The following is a 25,157-nucleotide window of genomic DNA, read 5'->3' on the forward strand; positions in this document are numbered from 1 at the left end:
ACTCATTTATTCAACCTGTTCAAATCTCACGTATGCATATTCCAATGTGTTTCTTCGCATCCCATGCAGAAGCCACTGACACGTGAAGTCGATGAAAGCAACACAGCTCAACATGTGTTTGCCCACTGGCCATTGAACTCCACTAGCTACCCATAGCTAAATATAAGTCTGCTTAATTTCTATAGAGTTCTTCCTCTTTGTAGTTCAATGATGGACAAAAGACAACCAAGTACCATTTTTTTTTTAATAAAGATAAAATTACAAAAAAGGTAAAATCAGCTCAGGAAAGGCAAATTACTTTAATAGATCAGTTTAGACATTTAACATAATAACTCACATCCATTTTTAAATACTATTACATAAAGCATGGTGAAGAAAGAAATTTCTGCCTCATAATTAGAAAACTCACAATACAACTTGCCAAAAACCAGAACAAAGCCGTTTGAAAATAAATACGGTCCATGCCAAATAGTACAAAATGAAATCAGCAGTCTCTCTCAATATGAAAACTTTTCTTCTTTTAGGTATCCTCCACCTCTAGTATTATGTTCTCCAATTGATGACAGGCTATCTTTTGTTCAAGGATTGCTGAGCTGTTCTGATTTTGCTCTGTACAAAGGCAAAAATAAACTGTTAAAATAGTTTCATTTTTTCAATTAACTGGTTTAGAAATACAATTTTGAACTACTACTCTCATGACTCTCAAATATGTAGTATTATGAAGAATTGTAAGTGATCTCTACAGAAATCAACACTTTGTAATATTTTAAATTAATAAACACTCTTCAAAAAGGTGACATTCATTATTAATTAATTAGGGTTTACCCTTTGGCATCTGTCTTTTCACCACTGCTGTCCTTGGATTTATCTTCCTCCTTAACATCTGAAAAAAACCAACAAGATTTTCAATACACCAAGATGCAAGAAGACCTTAAGACTTCAGAAGAAAAAAGCATGACTGACTTATATTTTTTGCATATATTCCTAGCCAAGGAGAAGTAGCTTTTAGAAGAAGTCACTGGTTACATATTAACATACAGTATTAAATCCATCCATCCAAAGGAGTGCTCTGAGCACAATACCAAGCAATTCAAAACACCTCAGGGCAAGTCTCTCTTGCCTGGCTATGATGATAGTATGCAGTAACAAGACTTGGATTTCCCCTGAGATCCATGGGGTCTCATAGCCCTAAGATGTAGCTCCTGTTCTTGGAAAGGTCAAGAGTCCTTGGAATTACAAACCCAGAACACTACCCATCTTCTGTTTCACCAAAAAAAAAAAAAAAAAAAAAAAACCCACAACAAAAAAAATCCCTCCACAGTTGGGTCACCCCACAAAAGCAAACAGGAACAAACTCTTTGTCTAATGTATTTAAAGCAAGAACCTTTTTTAATCCTTATTTTCATTAAGCTGTACACATTCCTATTTTGAAATTTCAAGTTTGTGGGGAAACAACAATAACCCGTGGCTGAAAATAATATTCTAGTGTGAATAGCTGTATCTTGAAACTGATTAATTTAAAATAAATGCTTTAAACATGATGGAAAAAATAAATCATCATCTCAACAGCTAATTAACTATTAACAGCAAATGCATCTTTTTCCTGGCAGAACTGACATTGGCAGTTCTAAAATACAGCACGAAATCACAGCCGAGTCCTACCTGTTTTTTTGTCCTCTGTCTCTTTTTTGTCTTCCTCTATCCTGGCTTTCTTTGCCCCTTTCTTATGATCTGCAACATTTCGTCGTCCACCTTCCCCTTCATCTTCAGAATCTGAAAATTCTTCATCACAGGCTATGCGCTTATCAGATGCTCGAACTAGGATTCAGAGTTGTGAAATTAATTGAGCAAAAAGTCCAACTACAATAGGCCTAATAAAAAAAGAACTATCAAATTACGAATGAGTAATAACATACTATAGTCATTTAATGCTGATGAACTAAATTATGGATAAAAATACTATCTTTCATGATACTCTGGGACTCTCACAACAACTTCTGAAAATAGCTTTACAGAGACACTTGGGGAGGGTGGGAGTATTTGTAACATGTATCAAGAGAATTTCAAATCCTGAGAACTAAATCACAGGAAAAAAACATCATGGTTTCAACAGAGCACCAGTAAGAGGTTACAGAATTACTTCAGTCACCATCAAAAAGTTGATTGTAGCAGAAAACTCTTATCTGTAGCTAATAAATGACTATCTATACAAAGGTTAACAGTAATAAAGTGAAGGGTAGTGAGTATGGAACACCTCTCTCTCGCAACAAAAACAAAACAAAAATATTTTTTTAAAAACACAGTATCTCACCTGACATTAATGGGGAAGGGAACATAACTTTTTTTGTGAAGAGAAAAAGGCAGAAGCTAAGTCTGGTATACGTTTAGCTACACAATTCATCTGAGACCTCTGGAGTATCTACTCTAGTTCTGAAACAGTCAAGACTGTTTCATAAGATGAAAAAAAGCCATGTTCTTTCAGCATGTTTTTAGACCCCTTTAACAGGTTCAGATTTGTGCACAGATGCCACTCACCTTAAGAACAGCAAAACTGGCAGACCAGTGGCAGAATTACTCAGGAGACAAAACTGCCAGTCTTCCAATACTGCACTACTAGGACTAAGGTTCTGAACAACTAAATCTAAAAAGACTCTACTTGGACATGCTCTTTCATGAAAACATATTTCTTACTAGAAATGCGTTTGTCTGGATCTTCTCCATCCTCGTCTCCACTATCTTCATGAACAGCATCTTCAGGAATGGCCTGCATCTGTACACCAGGTGCATGAGGTAACATGCGCAAGTTTTCGAATAAGCGTTGCCTGCAAATAACAGACAAGGAAAGATATTACTCCACAGAAGTAACGCTTCCTTGCATTTTGAATTTATTTCTGAAAACTCTGCATTCAGAGTTAACCTGCTTTGCTTTGTAGTCATTGTTTCATTTCAAAAAAAAAAAAAAAAAAAAAAAAGGCATGCCAAGTTCAGAAAGTTTTCCATCCCTAACAAATCATTAGCATCCAAAGCATACTAGAGAATCATTTTCTCTGAACTTTTTAAACACTTATTTCAATCAACTTCAATTCCCCACAGGGTCAGCACAAGTACTGCACACATGGGCTGAAATGAGTGACAGTATTACACTGTTTTAATTAGAGTATCAAGTAGGATAATAAACTATCCCCTAGTTCCTTAGAAAGCCAGACACTTAAAGCATGAAGACTTCCACACTGTGTACAGCAATGACTTCAGAGTCAAAAGCGATCCATCTGGATAACATTCCCTACTGGCTGTTTCAGGGAGAACAGAGAGAATTTCCCTCCTGTCTAAGCAACCTGATGCAATGGACCCCACACTCCAAAGCACCACATGCAGGAAAAGGAAGGATATTGGGCTCCATCCCTGGAAACATTTAAGGCCAGGCTGGACAGGGCTCTGAGCAACCCGATCTACTTGAAGATGTCCCTGGGAACGTCAAGGAGGTTGGACTAGATGACCTTTAAAGGTCCCTTCCAACTCAAACCATTCTATGATTCTCTTGGACTTAAAACTGTCATTCCAAATAAGCCCGACCAGACAAAAAGGTGTGGCAACCGTCAAATATTAGCTCTTGTAACAACCATCTCAGTATCCTTCTGCCCAAGTTGAAGAGCTAAATAGCAACTGGTGATTTTTTGGAATCCTTATGGTCTCTGCCTCTGCTCAAATCACACAACCTGGCAAAACAATTTTGCCAATCCAGGGAGTCCCCTAAAGTTAGGTCTCTATGAAAGCATACAACTAACTGAAGAGGATTCTCTGAAATGATGGCTCATTGCTCTTTTTGTGGGTGCTGGTACAAGGATGTGAGATTCTATCTCTGGCAACAAAACACACATAATCCATGCTCAGGGAGGTGTTAAAGAGCAAGAACGTTTTGCAGCCTACTCACACCACAAACACTCAACAATACACAATATACAGCAAGCAGCCTGGTGGATCACCAGCTAGCGAACTATTACTACAGAGAAATTTTGTAGAATTACATCTATGAAATATAGGGTTTCTTTCCTCCCTTGCACATTACTAAAAACTAAACCCCTTTCATTTGATTGTGATTTATATATTTGCACTATGAACACCAGTCATAGTCTATACACCACCCACTTCAAATATTAGAATTTTAACTGCATTGGTGAATTTTGCAATTTGACAGTTTTACAGATTATAGCAGTACTGGCAAACTTATACGGCTAGTTTCACATCTCTTTTCAGCTATTTTTAGTAACCAAAATAATTCCTGTGTGCCATTAACAGCCTGTTAAACTTGAAGTAGGGGTGGGGGTTTATTCTTTTGAACCCAGAGCAGGGATAAGCCTCGGTAAGCAAAGAGTACTCCATTCTTTTATTAGCTGAGTACAGGATTGTATGTATGCATACTCCATTTGTGGAGTAAAATATTTGTTTACAATCAAACCTTCAGGATGTGAGGAGGAATAAACTAAGTATCAGAAGCGGCACAGGCTAAAAACACAGACCCGCTATAGCTTGGCAATGAGCACTTCTCAAATCTTGTGGATTTGTCAAACCACAGTCACTCAGTTGCCTGCACACATACCACTATCCACAATTCTGGATGTCCGAGCTCACATGTGACTTTTTATTTTCACAGCTGACAGCTACAAAGAACGACAATCTTGGTTCATGTTTAGATACAGAGATGAGAATTAGAAATCCTAATCATCACAGCATACCAGCTTCTTTCCCGACGTGATAAACTTTCTAAAAAATTAGAATGGGAAGCCAAGTAAAACAGTAACCTCTTCAGTTGCTGGAAAAAGTGAAAATCCAAGCTGGGTCTTAAAATTTTCATATTTATAGCCATAGGACTTCATACACATACACTGCTATTTTAGGAACAGACTTTTTAGAAGTAACTCTTCTAACAGGAATTAAAAATATGTCAAATCTTTACAGTACTTCTTTTTAGTGTGTAACAGAGAAAGGGGTACAGTTTTCAAAACTGCCTAACAGTTAAACCTCTGGAGAAATCTGATCCACATGACCTACTTGATAGATAAGGTAATTGCTACTTACTTGATCTTCTCCATATATTCTGGTGTATTCTGATTCGTCATATTTGAAGGGCTAATATGAAGCTTGAAGTCTGGTCCAAAATACTCAAAGTAGTCATTGTATGGCAACTCTGTAAACCCAAACACACAAGATAACTTTCTGACCCGAAAAAGACTTTAAACATTCTAAATACATCCGTAGTTTTGACAGAATTTCAGTTAGAGAACTATCAGACCTGAACCATTCACATAAGCAATAATATTTAATTACTGTCTGAACTCTTCAGTGTCTTCCTCTAAATTATTCAATAAATAAAATTAAATCTTTTGGCAAAATACAAAGAGGAAGATAAAGTTCCACTGTTATCATGTTAGAACATACACTGGAACAACATAACTAACAAATTTTGTAAAATAATTAAAAGTGCTACATCTGCAGAAAAGATAATATCAGCTGATGATTTCTTATAGCTGCTTTCAAAGCTAGTCCAGTTTGAAAAGTTTAGGTGAGCTGTTCAAAATATTCCTTCAGCAAAACACGCAGCAGCTATTATTAGGCTGAAGATCACAACCAGTTCAATATTGAGCGCTGTACAGTGGTTCAGTGATGCCCTTGTCTGTCTGTTCCCTCCACTCCAATTTTTCTGTTTTCACAGATAATGGTTCCCTGACTGGAACATCTAGTCCCCAAAATGATGATGAAGAGTCCATGTCAAGGAAAATCTCAGTAATTTACATTGAATACAACTGTATCTTCCCAGATAAGGTAACAGAAATCTAAAAAACCTAGAACCCTTAAAAAATAAAACACTGAAATCCACTTGTAATTGAACCCTTTGTCTTGTTTCTTCCTTTAGGAGTATTACAGGATAAGCGATTTGTGAGTTGGACAGAAAGGAGACAGGAAGATTAACTTGCTATTGCAACATTTCAAGATGCACTGTTTCTTCTCAGGATAGATTAAAGATGACAGGAACCCACAAAGTTGAGAGGAATGTTAAAAAAAAATCCAAGACTTCATATATATCCATTGAATTGGACAAACTAATGGAAAAAAGTTCCCAGATAAGGAAATACTCTGTCTCTTCAAAAGCTTTGGCTGGCAACAAATATATATATATTGACACGCAATATGGAAAATATACATCTTGAAAGGTACTGTCCAAATACTCTTTTCTCACTGACAGCAGCTTTCCACTTAAGTCAGATGGAAACACTGTGACTCCAGCAACAGATACACAAACAGCAAAATGTTATCAGCAAAAGTTGCAGTCCAACAGGAAAATTGCCATGACTAACATGCAACAAACCAGTCCAAACACCAATTTTATAAAAAGGCATTCTAAAAAACACATCCAGAAATATATTTGGCCAGAAGTTAAGCGATCTTTGGGGATCTTCCTCAGAGAAATTGCTTCACTATGCAACTATTTCAAAGAAGTTCACTATTTCTTCTTTGATTTTTCAGTTTTTTAAGATAGCTTGTATAGTCAAAATTGAGTCAAATGGAAGAGTGGAAGTCAATATACTTTCAGTTACTTTTAAGTCATCTATACAATGAAGAAACAGTTATGTTTTACTACGTAAAATGGACACTTGCATATTAATTAATTTCTTGTGAATACCATGTTTGTGGTGCTCAGCTTCACAGATCTACGCTGTTACAATCAAAACACAGTGTATATTCTATCATACTGATGACATTCACACTATAAAATTTACAAGTAAGGTTCTCTAAGTCTTATATGTTTTGAGTTTTCCAAAAATGATCCAATAATTTAAAGCTTTTGCTAAAGCATTAAAAAAGCCCCAAATGCGTAAGTTTATTTAATGCATAAGCGACTGAAAATGTATTGACTAAATTCTAACAATAGCATTCTACATAGTTTATTCTAAACTGATGCATTACAGTTAGCAATAGAAATATTTTCTATCTGTCCCTGATTATTGCTTAAAAAATTGATAATTTGGGTATTAATATTTACCATTAGGAATTTCACAATCTAAGGCAACAGCAGTTTCATATGTCCAGCATCGAGCAACATTACGAATAGTATATCCTCCTCCTCCTAACATCAGCAATGGCAAGTTAAATGTCTTTACAACTTCCACGCATTTAGCATGACCTGTCAAACACAAAAAGAGTTGATAATATAAGCAAAACATCTATTAAACAGAAAAACATATAACAAACTATTTAATCAAACATGCAGTAACATTTAACAAGTAAGAATTGAACTGATTCAAGTAAAACAGAACTGTCTCCCCCTAGAGCTAAGCACAACCTCACAAGAAGTCAAGACCTACAGGCAAGAAATGTACAAAATAAATTGAACATTGTCCACCCCAGTCTTCAGAAACTTTGCATGATGGTCTATTGCTGCTGTTCTGAAACTCTCCTAGAACACTGAGCGTTTTGTTTTTTCATAACTGATGTCAATACCCAGTGACAAATCCAGGGACAATTTCTCACTCAAATGCAAAGGAGGAAGGAGGGAAAACAGAAAATCAGTACTTGGTCCTTTCTATTTCTAACTTTGAACCTGTATTAGAGGTTGCTAAGTCTTGCTTACAGAGTGAACTGGTGCCAAGACAGTACACACTCCAGGGAGATACAGCATACTGAAAGGCATCTGTAGCAGGCAGCAGCTCTCTTGGTTTCCAAGATATGTAAGATGGAAAAAAATCTGAGCTGTATAGGCAACTGAAGTAGCTTTGCCACCTGGTGCAAATCAAAAAAAGAACCCTGAAACACTGCAAACCCGACAGATACTATACTGCAATTTGTTGCCTACAAAACTCTAATTGCCTCATTAAGAAGACCCAGAAAATGAGTGATTCAAACAGGCTGGATTCAAGGCTTCGCAAAAGTTCAATACACATTTAACATTTTAGCACTAAAATAAAAATAATAAAATATAATAATATTTGCTAAATTAACATCTCATCCCAATTTTGAGAATCACTCTTTTGGGTAGAAATGTAAGTAATACTGAAATAAATTAATGCTATAAAAGTTAAGGAAAAAATGGCAGTTAAAATAAGGCTCAGTATAACAAACACCACTATAAATTTAACAATGCAGTGAGTGGTCTCACTTCAGTAATACCTATTTTATGCCCAAGAAGGTGTTTGAAGTTTAGTATCTGCAGTTCTACTAAGTGAACCACTAGTTTTGTTATTTGCCCATCATATTAAGTGTTGCAAGTTGTTGTCATCCTATCACTCCAGTACATTGCTTTAAAGCTACAGAAAACCTGTGCATAGAAGAAAAAGGAATCACTTGATTGGCTAGAAGGACATGGAAAACCACGCTTAACTTTTTTAGATGGACAGAAAGAAAAAGGCAACTTCTGGGTTTCTTTTGGCCATCCTTGTACAGCAAAGAAACAGGTGATTAATAACAGTAATGAACAAAATCTTTGTGATCCCAGTCCTCATCGTGTAAGTGTCTTGAAAAATAGTATGAAGGACAGAGGTTTCTATCAAATAAAAAGTTACAGACAACAAATGCTTTTACGCTTACCTTTAACAGTAAGATTGAAGCATCCCAGCCTGTCACCAGACAGTGAGTCTGCTCCACACTGTAATACCACAGCACTGGGCTGGTACATCTCCATTACTTTGGATATAATCTAAAACAGTAAGTTGTTAATTCACATTACAAAAATAAGTCCATAAAATAGAATCAGTATCTTTCCAGAGCTTTAAAAAAAAAAGTACTCACTGGTTTGAATATCTGTCCATACGATTCATCATCTATACCATCCCTCATTGGAAAATTGACAGCATAGTATTTGCCTTTTCCAGCACCAATGTCCTATAAGCAAAGATTCCAAATGCTTTATTACACAGAAGCACATGATTATGTTGTTGAAAAAAGTCACACAATTCTGATGCACTATTTTGTACCATTATTCACGTCTGCGAGGGCAAAAAGAGGCAAAGAACCTTACTTGATTCCCATTCTCCCATAAAATCATTTTGGAGTGCAGGAAGACTAAATTTGCAGAAGACTACACTATTTTTTTAATTGATAGATTTGAGACAAAAAGACAAAATGTAATAGATCTGTTTAGCCCACTAAAACTAGGGAAACAAAAACAAGCAAGAAAACTGAAAAGATCAAGGTGATATGCATGTTTTCAGTGCTGTACAGAAGGTCTGGATTTACGAAGGTTTTAAAACCATATTCTTTGCTCCAAACATAGGATGAAGAACTAGCTGCAGCAAAAGGGAGAGAAGAAAATCAAACAGAGGCAACTTATAGGTGCTTTTGAAGAAATGGAGACTTTTAAAACAAAAAATTAACTTGCAGATTATGCTCAGATTCATCAGGTGACAAGGCAGGAACTGTAGTAGTCTATCTAACCAGCCTTCCTGGACAACACATGTACTAAAAGAAAAATCTTTGCAAAAAAAAAAAAAAAAAGTGAATAAACCCTGAATCCATCCACTTCTGTTTTGAGATCAGCTCAAAACCTAAAGACTCCTGCTTGCCACACATTCCAATTTCTGCCCTTCAGCTAATCACCAAGACAGACAGAAGCTGATCCTGTTTACAGAGCAGTTCTTTGCCACTAATACAGGTACAGTGGGGAAGATAGATTTAACCTGTTCAATTTGGTTGTACAGTATTACACTATCAAACTGCAGGTCTGCAGAAAGAGCACACTTCCTGTCCAACATCTTTGAAAACTACAAGCCACCAGCAGGATGGCCCAGCAATACAAATACTAAATTTCTCAACACTAGCTATTGAAGTGGTCATGGATGTTTTCCTCCAGTTACTACCTTTTATTGGGGGGAGTGGGGAAATGGGATGGGGTGACGGACACTGGGGCAAATGGCCAATGCAGCATTGTTAACAACATTAAACAGCTGACTTTTTTGGTTTTTTTGGGGGTTTTTTTTGTTTGTTTGTTTGTTTTGTGGGTTTTTTTGTTGTTGTTTTCTGGTGGTGGTTTTTTTGTTTTTGTTTTTCCCCCCAGCACATTTTTAACATTTCATAGTACTGCAAGATTAGTGACACTGAAGATCCCTGCAGAACTCAACTCTAGCTGATTTGGAGCATAACAACTATCCTGAAAATCTGAATCACATAGGCTTTTGGATGTTGATTTTTAAGGTGATGGTGCTTTGTTTTCAAGATTTAAAAAAAAAAAAAAAAAAAAAAAAAAGGGCAAGCATTAAATCAATCTCATCCTAAAACGCAGCCAAGCCAAATGTTCATATAATTTCCCACCCAACAGGGTAATTGCTTTCCAGCGTGAGCTACTCAAGGAATTTTATTTGTAACTGATACTTGCACTGATTATAAATTCTAAAGAAACAATATAACATTCTGATAGTTGCCCATTCATCAACTGATCAAATTTCCTCGGAGAACACAGGCCTCTGAGTAGCACTACAGTATGAACTGACCTATCTACTTATATTCAAGACAACATCAGTGCTATGATCTAAGATGTAGAGAAAGTCAAATAATTTACTAAGGACACTGGAAGTTCAGACTGCACAATACCTTCAGCAGAAAATGGATGAATGCAGCTGAACTAGACAATTTCTGTGAGATTTGGCTACACTGATAGAGCTGAAATCACAAAATCATCAGCTGATGCATGATTTGTTTCTGAATCAAATCAGACCAACAAACTAAAGAATAATAGAAACAAGCCTGAATGGAGCCCACTGACAAAAACAAACGTAAGATCTGGCTGTTGAAGTTGATGTAAATAACCAGTAATGGCAGATCAAGTTGAGTAGAAGCAACCAGCGTAACACTGGTCTCCAGAAGAAATGCTGACTTTTCAGAGAATTAGTTCTCCCTTTAGTTCAATTAGCTTTGCAAGCTCTGGAGATAGGAAAAAGTTAATGTTTGTTTTTTTCCCTAAGGGGATGTAATAATCGCAATAAAGCCTGCTGAAGTCTGTATGCAGACAATGCTCATTCCAAAATACTAGCTAGCAGCACAGAATAAAAGTTACCATGCCTAGAGGTACTGCTTGTCACTGACACTGTGCTAAAAAAAAAATCCCAATAACATACAATACTCTTCTATTTATTTCAACTGTGTATCTTTAAATTATTTGTCCTGGGTGTAGTGAGGTGAAGAATCCATAAAATTCTCTGTCAACAGGAAGTGCCATTTCTAAAAAGCCAAGATATTTAACCCTTCAAAAAAATTCTAGCAAAATTCAGCAACAACAGCTTGTCTTTATAAACGTCGTGGTCTGAGCTGCTTTTTGTTTGAAGCACCACTACCACCTTGTGGCCAGTCAGGTTAAACCACATGCATAAAAACAATGCCTAATGTGATTTCTACCTAAATCAATTCAGAACACAGTTTATCAAAATCTAACAACTGTAATAACATTCAGCTCCAACCACACAAAAATGAGCACTTAGCACCTCACTGATTTAAAGCTCAACTTTCATCTACTCCTGTGTCCTCTGGGTATCATCAGCACGCTGGGGAGCACACACTCCTGGAATATTAGCAGAAATACGTATGTGTGCATCTCTAGAATCAATATAAAAGCAGTAGGAAAACAGTGAATTCTTTCCCAACATGGAAGTTTTGTGGGTAAACTTTTTAGAAATGTTTACAATTTTTTTTTTAAATATGTACAAGCTAATGGAGGAAGTTGCTAATACCACAGGAGTGACTTATCCTGGGAGTGCCTCTGATAAAAAGGTTTAATGTAAGAGTTTGAAGCTAGGAATTTATTAATCCTAATACTTGAAATATTCTTTCAAATTGTAAAGTGGAACAATTTCCTGTTTTAATGGACAACAGTCCAACATGAGGAATGACTAGCTAACTTAAAATTAATATGAAGGGCCAGGAAAATTGGTTTCCATTCTCAGCTTTGCCAAAGATTCTACAACAGGTTAAATGATAATTATTCACAGGCCAATGCTCCCTCCCTCAAGCTAGCTATAAGGCTTAGCATAGTCTGCGAGGCATGCTGAAGTTCTTCAGCAGTGAGCATCATAAGAAGTCAAAATACGCTTTATGACATAAGTATTCAAAAAATGAGCCAGCTGTATTACTAGGCAAATAATGTACAGTAAATTAAAGAGGCTGTAGCAAGAAGGGTGTTGGTCTCTTTTCCCAAGTGACAAGCGATAGGACGAGAGGAAGTGGCCCCGGGTTGCACCAGGAGAGGTTTAGATTGGATATAGGGAAAAATTTCTTCATGGAAAGGGTTGTCAGGCATTGGAACAGGCTGCCCAGAGATGTGGAAGAGTCACCATCCCTGGACGCATTTGGAAGACATGTAGATGAGGTTCTTGGGGACATGGTTTGGTGCCAGTGTTGGGTTGACGGTTCGACTCGATCTTGAGGGTCTTTTCCAATCAAAATGATTTTATGATTCTATGAAATTCAAGTTGCAATTGAAACTCTGGCATAAAGTTATTTTAAGATCTGAAGTAAATTTTGAAGCCACGTGATCTCCAAACAGCTACTTTTTGCTGTATGTGTAGAACTGAAATGTATAGATAATGATTATAAATACACCATGTTTCCAAAATCTCAGTGAACTAAATTAATTATATATTTGAACTAAATTTTCAGACAATTTATCTAGAAGTGAAAGTGTTGATTTCACATAGAAACAAATAATTTACTTCCCCACTATGCTGTATTTTTTTCCTAAGGTTTCTCAACAAACCTATCACTCTAGACTAACATATTTTCTGAAAACTTACTGAAGTATATTATTACTGGACATAGTTATTGCAACCTAGTACTGCAACAGTATCTACAAGGAAGAGAATAAGAGGGAATTTATCAGCTAATAAAATTTCATGTTCAACCTTACCCTAAGGTCCCCCGTGCCTGGAAAATATTCACCATACTTATGGAATGATACTGTCATGACACGATCTGTGGTATAAAATGCTTCTTCGACACCATCACCATGATGGATATCGATATCAATATACAACACTCTTTGGTGATACCTAGAAAGAAAATCATGTATGAGGAATCATCATCATCTATTATGTTCATAATATACTGGTACCTAACAAGGAAAAAACAAATGAAAAAAACAACCACACACTAAAATCCAAGATTATGATAATTTTGATTATTTTGATTGAAGTGATTATATGCTCTTAGAATTCTCAGTACAGTTTGGATAATAATGAAAATACGTTTATCTTCATCAAAATAACTATTTTAAGTACGTACTGTATTTAGTATGTACCCCAAGCTGTCTCACTCTGTAGAATCAATACATTGTGTTTCTGTTCACATCACTTTGTGTTTTTCACATCTGCTTAATTTGCCCCTTTCACAGGGCATTTCTTTCTGTGTTCTCAATACTTACCAACACAATCTGTACTAAAATTTCTCTTAGTGCACGCTTCAAACAGCATAGTGCCAGGAGCAGGAATAACCCACGTTCCATAAGCCCACAACAAATAAATTTAAATATTTATTTTACATCAACTTTTCTTCTTCACCTCTGTAACTTATAAATGTAGCAACATTCTTACTTCCAAGCATATCACGCTTACTATTAGCATGAAATAATTACACTACTGCTTAGTATCTCCTTAAATACTCCAAGTTTCAGATCAGTTTATTTGAAATGAATAAAGAAACCAATTGTTTGAAGCCTCAGACCATTGGAAACAATGGTAAGTATCCCTTATATTCTATGTTGTTCAGTAAAGAAAGTCTATCAACATTAGAAAACACATTTTCATCATGTTTTGCATAGTGCTATACAATGGTAGGCTAAGATTTTTCACTTAACAAGACACTGAGCAGGACAGTTTCCTATAGTTACATAACCCATAACTACTTGAAAGTTTCCTTCCTTCACATGCACATTAAGCTAAAAAATTCAAGACTGGACCACAGAAAATCATATAGCTTTTCTTAGACTGCAGAGACAGATCCTCAAAACATGCTGTATATTAACATGAATGTCTTAACATGTTAATATTATCTATTTGTTAGTGTCTTTAGAAACTTTTTTCATTTTTAAAGAGCACTTCCAGATTATAGCTGCCTCCTCCACCCCCGACCAGCAGACTCAGCTGCTCCTTTCCTAAGAGTCAAATACCTAGAATGTTTTTTGTAAAAAATGAGATTTATGTGTTACTAGAAAGGATACAGTCCTCTGAAGCAGTACAAGTAACACTCGGGATATGAAGTTTTAGTGAAGCGTTACTGTTTGAAGTTAATTATCATCACTTTTTCATTACTCCTCTTTTTTTTTATTTTGCAGTCACAGCAGCACAGCTGTTATTTCATTATATATTCATAACAGCCACATTAATTCCTGTAACAATGCAAGGAAGCTCAGTGCATGATCTTTCCTGAATATTCCTGTTTGATTTAGTAAGGACTCAAATGATAGGAAACAAGCAGGCATACTGAGAAACCAAACTGGTACATGATTGTAAGCATAATGACTGTCCTAAGGGGTCAGGGCAGTGATCCATATAGCCCATTGTTCTGTCCCTATAAGTAGCAACAGGAGATTAACATTTACAGAAAGCATGTAAACCTGTCCATTTTCTGAAGTCTGCTGCCCTAGTACTTCCCCACCATCTAGAATTAGAGTGTATAGTTTTACAGCCTCCACTGCTGCTTGGATCTTTAACATCTATTTACAGACTTCTTGTCCATTATTATGTCTAACCTCTTCTTTGAATCTGTTGTTGCAGTCTGCTTCCTTCAGCCTCCTGTAGCAGCAAGTTCCTGAAGTTCACTATTCTCTGTGTAAAGAAGTACTTCCTATATAACTAATAGGAGATAAGCTTAAAATAGATATATTTCAGCTTGTCTGTATTTTAGTTTAAACTTCTTGCTGAAGCCAAATCAGGCACGGCTTGTAGTTTTCTTAATTGAATCTGCATGAGTTCAACATGGGCTATGAAAACTCATCGAAATAATAATTAGAATTCATATCTTCAAACATTTAAGTACTTGAATTTGACACTTTCTATAATTTTATCTTATTCTCATCATAAACTTACTTCAGTAACTCAAGGATGGCAAGCACTATATCATTGACATAACAGAAACCAGATGCCTCTGATTTCTTGGCATGATGAAGTCCTCCAGCCCAATTAACAGCCATGTCTGTTTGTTGTCTGTTCAATTTTACCGCCCCAGCTGTAAGACATACATAAAAATGAAAGGAAATGCAGTCAGAAACTTCTGAAGGCCTTGAAATTTATTACATGAAATAGTATCTTATTTTTTTAAATAAGCTGATATTAGATCTGATCTCTCATCAATATTGAGATAGAGACTGTCAAATAAGAGATATCTCAAGTAACTGATAAACAATTATTTTGTAAAAAAAACCCTTATATTTGCTTCAGTTTTAAATATACTACCAAATTTTAAGTTGCTGATACAAATGTAATAAAGCTACAAAATAGCTGGCAAACAATCTGTGCTTACCAACAGAGCCTCCAGTCGACAGCTGACAAAACTCAAACAGGCCATCAAATACAGGACAATCTTCTCCAACATTAACTGTGTAAGAAATGCATTACTTTTCAAAAACACCATTCCAAGAGCACTGCTATACGCATGGATAACACAGATGCAATGCATAGTTCATTCAGCATTTTAATTACTCCCCCCACATCATTTTTGTCAAGCTAAATTTTAAAACACTGAAAACAATATAAAGTCTTTATCTAAGATGAGTCCAAACTAGCTTTTTTCCCACAGAAAGCTCTGTCTCATTAGCAAGAAGTTAGATAATTTTTAGATTTTTAAGTAGTGCTGATTAACACAGGCCATGTTAAGAAATACACAATTACTTTGAAAAATAATTTGCTGAGAATACATCATAAAGGGGTTAAAATACTGCCTTTTAAATTGATAAAATAGCTGTCAAACTGCATTCCTAATGGTACTTTGAGCCTATTCCTATAATTAAATAAATAAATTTAACAGAAAGGGTGAGCAGTGAATAATGTACAATTTTTACTATTTCCCTCCAACAGGAATGAGTAACTCCTTGACTTAAACACATTTTCACACATTGATTTTTAATTCTCTACTCTTCTAAAAGCCATTCTTTTTCAGAATGATTTTGCATTAGAACAGATTTTTAAGACACCTTTGCAAACAGCTCATAACTGAAGTTTAAGCTGTGCATTAATTTACAGAGAGTATTATTTCACATCTAGAATAGATCCTGTGAATGGGGAAGCAAAATTCCTTACATAAGCTTAAAGAACGTTTTTGCCAAGATGGCTGCTTTTAATAGAGAAGTCCCCAAACTAGTGTAACTAAATGCAGGCACATGCTACTCGTTAGAATATTTCTCTAACCCACCCACACCATTAAAGCCATATTCATACCTCTGTATTGTTGAATATTCAGCTTTAAACAAGGCTAACCAACAAAGTACATACACATAGATTCAGCCTAATGTTGACACTTACATCTCTGCATTTGCTTGCTGTACTCAGACATATTGTCAGGCCTTATTGATCGGAGAAATTTGATGTATTCATCACTATGGTACTTGGTCATTTCCTCAGCAGTAGCTTTGTGGGGTCGCTGATAACAAGTTACAGAAATAATCAGTGTTCCATAAAATCAGCTAACAATTAGCTAAAACAGACAACTTGAAGGAAGTAGAATCTACTTTGAATGGAGAACAGTGAAACTGATAATAGTACTGTTTTATATACAGCAAGGACTACTCTGTTGTTAGTATACAACTTGATTAGTTCTTTGTGCATTTAACCCAATGTCTCCCCAACACCCTACCCCCCTAGTCATCAAAATACTAGTGAAAAGTCTCTACTGGGCCTCTATATCACTTCTTCCAGACATGGACAGCAATCTGCAATCCTCACCAGTTATAAAATACTGCTTCATTTCTAAGAGAGCTCTGAACACACTATTCAAGTATTTTCCACTTCCACTTCTCTCCACTTATTTGTGTGAGAATACTTGAAGCCTTTTAAAAATAACAAGAACAGTGGACATTCTATTGCTCATACTCACATAAATTTCCATTTTTCTGTACAAGCCGTAATTTAGCAGCAAGTTGTGGGTCATTCGGATCCTATGAGGTTTCATTGGATGCCCCTGTCCATAGTAATAGTTTCCGATATCACCTGTCAATATTACACAAATGAACAGGTAGTTATACCATAAAACAGCTTTTCATTGCTAGTTAGAATCATTCCCAGCAGAAAGCAGGTATGGTGATTGAAAAACAAACAAACAAACAAACAAACAACCAAAACCACCAACAACCACCACCCACCAAACCGATAAAGGACACAGTCTATTTCAAAAAGGCCATGATGAAAACAAACTGCCTACAAAAAGTTGTATGTCAGAAGCAGAGGGCAAAAAGGAGGCCAAACACCTTTACTACAAGCAGAGAGCAGTGGGGGAACAAAATGCCTACAAGAAGTGGTTTCAAATCAAGTGTGAAGAAAATAGTGGACAGGAACTAAAGAATAAAGAAATGGGAAACAAAACTGGAATTCGGAGGAGAGCAGAAACTATTGATGACACAGTCATATTATACCACAATATAGACTGTGGTAAAACCTGCCATTTTGCAGGAGCTGATTTTAAGATATCACCTTCAGCCTGCCCTTAACTACTAACAGTTACATTCCAGAAGTCAGCTTCACATCTATTGCTGCAACCATATGCACAAACATTCCCCAGCCACCTGCCCCTAGGGATCCACAATAGTTTAACAGAACTTTGTAATCCAGATTAGCCTGGTTTTGTCAAATTGCAGAGCAACTAGACACATGGTTAAAATAACTAATTTGACACTAACTTCCAAGAAAATAATGGCTGCTATCATGGCTTGTCAAGTTTTCTCCCTAGCTTGGGTATTGTTAGAACATATATGCCTCCCCTTTGAACACTGACATTCCCAAGACACAACTAATTTTAAATAGAACTAGTGGTCCACATGTTTCTGGAAACATAGACAAGCCTAAAAGGTATGTCCAGTTGTCAACAGCTTTCAGCTGGAGAATTCCTAATAACTCTTAGTTAGCATCTCTTTTTGACCAAATTTCCTGGTAAGACTAATGAACTTTACCTTCTTGAAATTTTTACTTTTCTTTCACATCCTCCAATATGCTCTGCCTTGTTCACTTCAGACAAAAGAAATGCTATTTTCACAATGTCATACTATTTTACAAATTTTGGTAGGCAGAGGTAAGAAGAAGCACCACTAAAAAATAGCTTCGATTTCACCTCTTCACATGAGCTCCACCTCAGGAGGAAGGGAAAACGTCAGCTCGCAGTAGCATCACCAACTATACAGAAAAGCAAGCATTACAGTAAGATTTTAAGACTCAAAGCATTCTAAAATCCAGCTTTTAAAGTGACAAGGAGAATAACAACACTTAGGAAAATAGATATAACCTCATGTAATGTAAAATGAAGTTATCTAGAAAAAACAATCACTTAGCACCTAACTTAGTCATCCCACAACTATGGAAGTACCAAGTTTTAGCATCAAGTTAAGAACTTTGAAGAACTTGGACCTACTCTGATTAAAGTATTTAAGTGGAAGATTAGCACTTCTTGTCAGTAAGACCTGGAGTCTTGCGAATATTTCCCACAGGCCTGCACTTTTTGTTACATGCACATCAAGAACAAAAGGTATTAGAAGAGTATATCCACACCCCTTCCTGTCAGCAAAAAAATTTCCAAGCATTTTACAAAGCACTACCTTACAAATTTGTTGTTTAGGAACAATCTACCACGTCTCTTTGAAAACTAATGACTGGAAAATGGAAACCAACCATTTACTAGGCCTACTTTGTTTTGTGAAGTTACTATTAAGTCACAGATTTACAAAGCTCCAAGCTAGTAAGAGCTTAAACTTTTGAAAATTTTAAGTCAATAGTGACTTTTAACAACATGATGCCTTTGAGGAATCTTCATTCCAAATGCATTTGCGGCTTAAAGAATGTGTATGTAACTCATACTTTTATTTTAAAAGGGACATTTAATTCTATTTCACCTTGTATAGTCATTATTACTTACATTTTACTCAGAATGCTGATGAATACGGAAGCAGACAATTAAGAATGATTTTTTTGTCTTATGTAAAATGTAAGATCTGTTATTTTCCCATATGTAAAATAGTTTAAACATTCCAAACATTAACAAGCTTTTCAAATATACTTGCAACATATACTTCAATATATTGCAATAAATCAATTAAATAGATTCAAAATCAATCATATTCTAGATACCACACACTGCAACATACACTTAAAAAGAAAAATCAATAAATTAATCATACCTTTTAACTTTTACTTTGTTTTTTTTACCAGAAAGGAGAACTTTTAAAAGAATTGGCAAGTTAGTAATTTAAAGGGAGTTTATTTAATCAAATAGAAGACCTGTGGGTGAGCATCTGGCAGAAGCATATTGATCCTTCCATGTTAGATGTCAGCAGTAATGGCTAACAATAGATACCAATATAAAACACCTTAGCAACAGGCAATACAATTTACATCTTCCACGTCTTAGCATCACCAACAAAAAAGGGTTTTGGCATTAGCCTCGATGAAAAACAAAAACAAAAAACACATACAGCACAAAAAAACCTCAAAAAAAACCACAAACAAAAAAGACCCACAAACAAACAAACAAATCAAACATATGGACAAAAAGCCCATTAAGTTTCAAGGGACTGTTGCAATGTGTATGCTGGCAGGAGTGGGGAAGGAAAAGATAAAAAGAGGTTCCTCTTTCTTCATTAGCACCTTGATTTCCAGTCAACATCACATCACGAAGTGACCTATATCGGAGACATCATCCTGTGGTGAAGGATAGTGTCAAAAATCTCTCCTCCTTTACCCGGTGAAGGAGAAGGTGCCCTTCCTGATACAAACACTTCATCTGCTGACCCTGAAACCTATGTATCTCTTCTTCATATATCACAGTACTGGAATACTTTGGAGAAAAAAACAAGGTGTACCAAGAACTAGTGTGTGCGGAGATGGGACACCTCCCTCACCGATGTGAGCTAAAAATTCCTGCACTTAGTGACCGACTAGTTCTGACTAGGGTATACATAAATAGGAGAAATGGGTACAGCGAGGCCAAGAGCACAAGACTAGTATTGCAGGTACTTGATCCTCAACTTGTTAATACAAAGATAATCATCATACAGAAGTGTTACAAGAATATTTTATATCACTCATCAGTGTGGGTGCATGTGGAAAGTGCAAAAGAAAAGAACATAACCGAAAGAGGAAGGGGAGGGGAAAAAATGCAAAGTAGTATATGCAGAAAGTTGGCAAATCTATTAATGTTTCACAGCAAGGCTTCAAAGATTGAAGTTTACTGTTTTATACCAGTAAAAACATCAGCTAAATGGCTTCCATTGAGAAGTAATAACTTAATCTCTGAAAAATTGACTCCTTAACTAAAAATCAGATGAAGTGTCAATTTAAAGTTAGCACAAGTTTACAGGCCTGTGCTTTTCACCATGTCATGCAAAATGTGATACCAACAAATGACTAGAAGACCTACCTGAAAATTAAGTTGCTACATACACTGTCATGTTCTGCGTTCAAATATATATAAAAAAATTACTTCTCAATTAATACAAGTTACTTGCCTAAATTCTAGAGAAAGATATCAAATAAAAACAAACTCACAGGACTCCTTTTGAGAGCTTAAGTTTTAGACATTCACTTCTCTAGCTAAGCCTTCAGTAAGTTATACAGATGTTAAATAATATAATACACAGAAAAATACAAGAGGCTACATGCCCTCGGGGAACTTCAGTTATGTCTGACAAACACACAACCAACTAACAAAAGCTGCTACATCTCCAAAAAGCATGTTAGTGTCTCTAGTCACTAAGATATATAGAAAAATAATACATTTGAATTAACACATTACAAAAGTCTCAATGGCCTGAACAAAGAGGCAAGATATGACTTATCTTTTTGATACTTTGTAACTTGTAAATTACATTACTTTGTAACTTTGATAAATTACTATGCACACCGACCATGTCTCTGCTTATTTTAACTATGGTTACCATGAAATCATGAGGCATTTCAGAACTGTACTAAGTGCAGAAACATAACGGCTACAATGAAAAAAAACACATAAATCTTTACAGCAGTTACATTTGGATTGACTTCTGCAATACTAATGGGTGAACTCATGTAAAAATTAATCCAGAAAAGATCATCAGTGCCTGATCAGTTTGACAAACAGGTATTCAAACAGGCCTAAAATTACTGCACTAGCATTTGAAGGGTTGGGGTTTTTGTTCTGGTTTTTAAAATTAAGCATATGACTGGCAAAGTTCTGACTACTGAACAGAGGGTGAACACCAACCACCATGTCTGGAAGCCACTGCGCAAAGCATTTGTCAATCTCCATGAAACACTCTTCAGTTCAAGCTTACATCTGCAGAGAAGATAAACTGCAAATGCTAATGTACAGTTCTGAATATAGCAGCATACTGTCCTATTAAAACAGGTTTAGTCTCGTCTTCATGGGTGGAACCAACCACATTCTGATGCAGATCTCTCAAATTTTTCATGAAGGTAGAGACTTTTGAACATCCACATTAAATTATGCATAACGAGCAATCTAAACAATATTGCTAGTGAACTGGCATGGAATAAATACACTTATTAACTGTAGCCATGACAGTTGCTGCATGATTCTCTAGAACTGTGCTTTGCTGTACAGGAGCAGAGAGTTGGAAAGACCACCTGGGTCCTGTCCTCACTGCTGTGGGCTACTGTACAACGTGTACCTGTCTGGAAGGGGCCGCTGAACTACCTGAGCCTCACTGTTGCAGATCGTGGCAACAACCTGAAGACACGTGGTAAGAGGCTAAAATAAAAGCTACAATATTCTTCCATATTTAGCATGGTTCTAAGCTGTGTGAGCAACAGACTTCACTAAGCTATAGCCATATATATATATAGAAAGACTAGAAGCAGTTATTAAAATATTTCAGCTAAGACAACTGAAGTATCTTAATTTGTACATTTTTAGTTCTTCTCATAGTATACTGGCTCAAATTTAAATAAAATTCCTGTCTGGAGCATGATGAGCAATGAAAATTCTGCAAAATAGATGTGGCTGACTTACAAACAAACTGCAGAAAATGAAATCAGGCTGCTTCTACACAAAGTTTATTGGTTCCAGGTACACTCTGAAGACTTAGAACTGGTAATTATCAGAAAACGTTAACAGGAACACAGTCTAAGAAAATCTGGTAAGTGACAGGCTAATTTGAAAAAGTAACTTCAAATGACAGTCACACCGAGTTTCACAAAAAGCATGTAGGAATTTATTGCATCTCAAAATTATGCATATATACTAGTCTAACACATTTTAACACTTTTTAGTGTATACTTTTACAGACACAAAGTGAAAGTATGTGTGGAGGGAAAATTATGAAAAATAAAGGTCATTTACTTTGGTTATGACATGCTTGGAGCGTGCTTGAGGTATCTTTGTACTGTTTTTCAGTTATTTAAGGCTGCAAACACTCCCCTCTCTTTGATTCAAGACTTTGCTGGTACGACACAGTTACAAGATACTCAAGAGTTGCCAGTTGAACCACAAATTAGCATTAGCAATATTTACGGCAGGTATTAACTCTAAAAGTTCTTCTAGTAACTTTCTTTCCAGAGGAAGTGTAAAATAACTGTTGGCTTTGCCAACAACAACAAAGACATCAAAATCATTCCAAAGCTGTTCATTTCTGTCACAGACAAAACATTTTTTAAATCACTTTTACAAGAGATATTCCTTTTACATTATTGTTATCTGCATTCATCCTAGCAAGGTATGAGCTACAACTGCTTTTAAGTCGCCACTACCCTACCACCTGAAAACTTCTTCCTTCTCCAGTTTCTCCCCTCTCTTCACTAGTACAGCTTTTTGTCTGTTAAGGGAGCCTGACACTACCACTACCACTGAGTACCAAAATCCAGGGATTGCAGAAAAATTGAAGATATCAATATCTCATAAACTATAGCCACCAGGCTTTATTTATTTTTTTTTTACAAAGCACATTGATTAAAAAAATTCAAACATTTGCAGAGAGAAAGCTTCTAAACTATCATCACAGTCTTCCTTTCAACAAGGCAAAAAGTGATTCCTCTTCTCAAAGAAAAGTAAGATTCCAGCCTCACCAAAATAATCCCTAACTGGGGCCTCCTTTCCCCTTTAGGCTGAACAAAGAACCAGAGCTAGCAACAAAGAGAAGGGGGCGGCAACCACCACTCTGCCTCCTTTAGTGTGGTTAAAAACAAAAAAAAGAAAAAAAGAAAAAAAAGAAGACAGGCCCCACGAGATCTGCCATTTCGAAAGAATGGCAGATTTGTTACAGCAGCAGACACCTTTAATATCTTAGTGGGTTTAGCCATTCATCTTATTTTCCAAAATGGTGAAAACACCAAAGCGCTACGGCTAAACAGCCTTAAACCTCTGTTTCCTGGCTACTACCAACACCAGTCTCAGATGCCAACTTAAAGGACTGTTACAATAGAAGGCAATTTTTTAAAAAAATCAGATCTCTCAACTAATCTGACCAACGAGTTTACGCTCCCAGTACAAAAAAGGAAAAGCAAATGCAAACTCAAGAGAAAAACTGAAAAGTTCTCGCTGCTGTGGTCAGAGAGAACCACAAACAAGTTGCTGCAAATATCTGAAACTAAGCACGAGCTTTATGTACTTTTTCGTCGTGACAGACAATGCAGATCACAAGTCACTCTGTCCTCATCAGACAAGGGTGCAAACTTGGAAGGCCTGCAAGCAACCCAAATTTCAGTATTATTAAACACCTACACATGCAACTTTCGTGTTTCGCTGGAGGAGAGGCTCCTGGGCAGCCAAATCTCCACTCTAATGCATGTTCGCTTGGGGGGAGGTGGGGCCGTCGGCAGAGTCCTCTCTCTTGCACACCCGATCTCCGCATGAAAGCCAGAGGAAAGGGAAGGCCTCAGCGCAACAATCACCAGGTGCCGAAGGCACACATGGCCTACACTTTTTTTTGCAGGGGAGGAGCCAGACTCGGCAGCGACTCCAACGCCTCTGTGCTTGGCGAATGAAAGGGAGTGTCTCAACTTTTCTTCTTTTTGGGGGGGAGGGGGGGAGTGTGTGTGTCGGGGGAAAACAATAGACACAGCATTCACCGCCGAGCCACGCAGCTCCCCGACCCGCACCTCGCCCGGCTCCCACCGCCGCCGCCTCCCCCACCCTCCCCGATCCCCGCCGCCCCTTTCCCGTCGCCCGGCGGCCCCCGGGGCGCAGCCCCACAGCGAGGGGCGAGGGCGCAGGGCCGATGGCGGGAGCGAGGCGTTGCGGCGCAGGTGGAGCCGCTGGGGACCCCTGGGCCGGGGTCTCCGTGGAACCGAGACGGGGAACTCGTTCCGCGGCGGAGGGGGCGCCCGTGATGGCGGGGTCAGGGGCAGGCGACCCGGGCGGCCGTTAGAGGGGCTCCCCCCACTCACACACGCGCGCTCCCGCGCCGGCCCCGCTCACCGTCATAGTAGTAGCAGACTTTCTTCTTGCCGCCGCCCTGACTGTACGCCATAGGGCTGCCGCGCCGGGGCCGAGCCGGGGCTGGGGGGAGGGAGCGGGAGGCCGAGGCGAGCGCCGAGCCGGCACGGAGGGAGGGAAAGAGGGAGGGGGCGGACACGGGAGAGCGGGAACTCGCGACGCCGGGCCACGGGCAGCGCGAGCGGGCCCGACCATCGATAGCGGGAGGGGGGAGCAAGCGGGACGCGCCCAATCCCTTGCCGCCGGGGGAAGCGAGGGCGATAAGGAGGCAAAAAGGACGCGTGCGGGCAAGCACGGGCTCTTGCCTGCTTATCACTGCCCTTGTCTCTTGGCCACACACAAAGTCAAGCAAGGAGCCAGCGGACAGTCTCCATAATCGAATTCTTGGCGGAAGCTTTTTCCTCGCCCACCCCCACGCTGCGCAGTGGTACTGTCCGCCGGCGGGCGTCGGGCCCTGTCCCCGCCCCTCAGCGGAACTCTCTGGCGCATGCGCGGAGTGGCCGCCCCGTCTAGCCCCGTGCGGGCGCGGTATCGCATGGCGGCGGCGGGGCGGGGGTCGC

General features: G+C 37.8%; 1 protein-coding gene across 1 annotated transcript; it reads right to left on the reverse strand.

Moving 5' to 3' along the window:
- Positions 1-283: 283 nt before the first annotated feature.
- HDAC2 (histone deacetylase 2) lies at positions 284-24,794 on the reverse strand. The gene is made up of 14 exons (XM_065631005.1): positions 24,580-24,794; positions 17,062-17,174; positions 16,491-16,608; positions 15,493-15,567; positions 15,060-15,198; positions 12,884-13,025; positions 8,782-8,874; positions 8,581-8,689; positions 7,040-7,180; positions 5,077-5,185; positions 2,692-2,822; positions 1,663-1,818; positions 826-883; positions 284-609 (listed from the first exon to the last, which is right to left on the reverse strand). Exons 1-14 carry the CDS (start codon positions 24,629-24,631, stop codon positions 579-581), a joined length of 1,467 nt encoding a protein of 488 aa, XP_065487077.1. The 5' UTR covers positions 24,632-24,794; the 3' UTR covers positions 284-578.
- Between the last annotated feature and the right edge of the window lie 363 nt (positions 24,795-25,157).

Source organism: Caloenas nicobarica, chromosome 3 (assembly GCF_036013445.1).
Source record: "Caloenas nicobarica isolate bCalNic1 chromosome 3, bCalNic1.hap1, whole genome shotgun sequence".
Classification (NCBI taxonomy): domain Eukaryota; kingdom Metazoa; phylum Chordata; class Aves; order Columbiformes; family Columbidae; genus Caloenas; species Caloenas nicobarica.

Coding starts and splice junctions, on each gene's coding strand:
- HDAC2 (XM_065631005.1), bottom strand. CDS start 24,631: ATGGCGTACAGTCAGGGCGGCGGCAAGAAGAAAGTCTGCTACTACTAT. Junction 16,609..17,061: donor ACAGAAAAATGGAAATTTAT/GTGAGTATGAGC, acceptor ACTTGTTATCAG/CGACCCCACAAAGCTACTGC. Junction 5,186..7,039: donor AGATTGTGAAATTCCTAATG/GTAAATATTAAT, acceptor TTGGGTTTACAG/AGTTGCCATACAATGACTAC.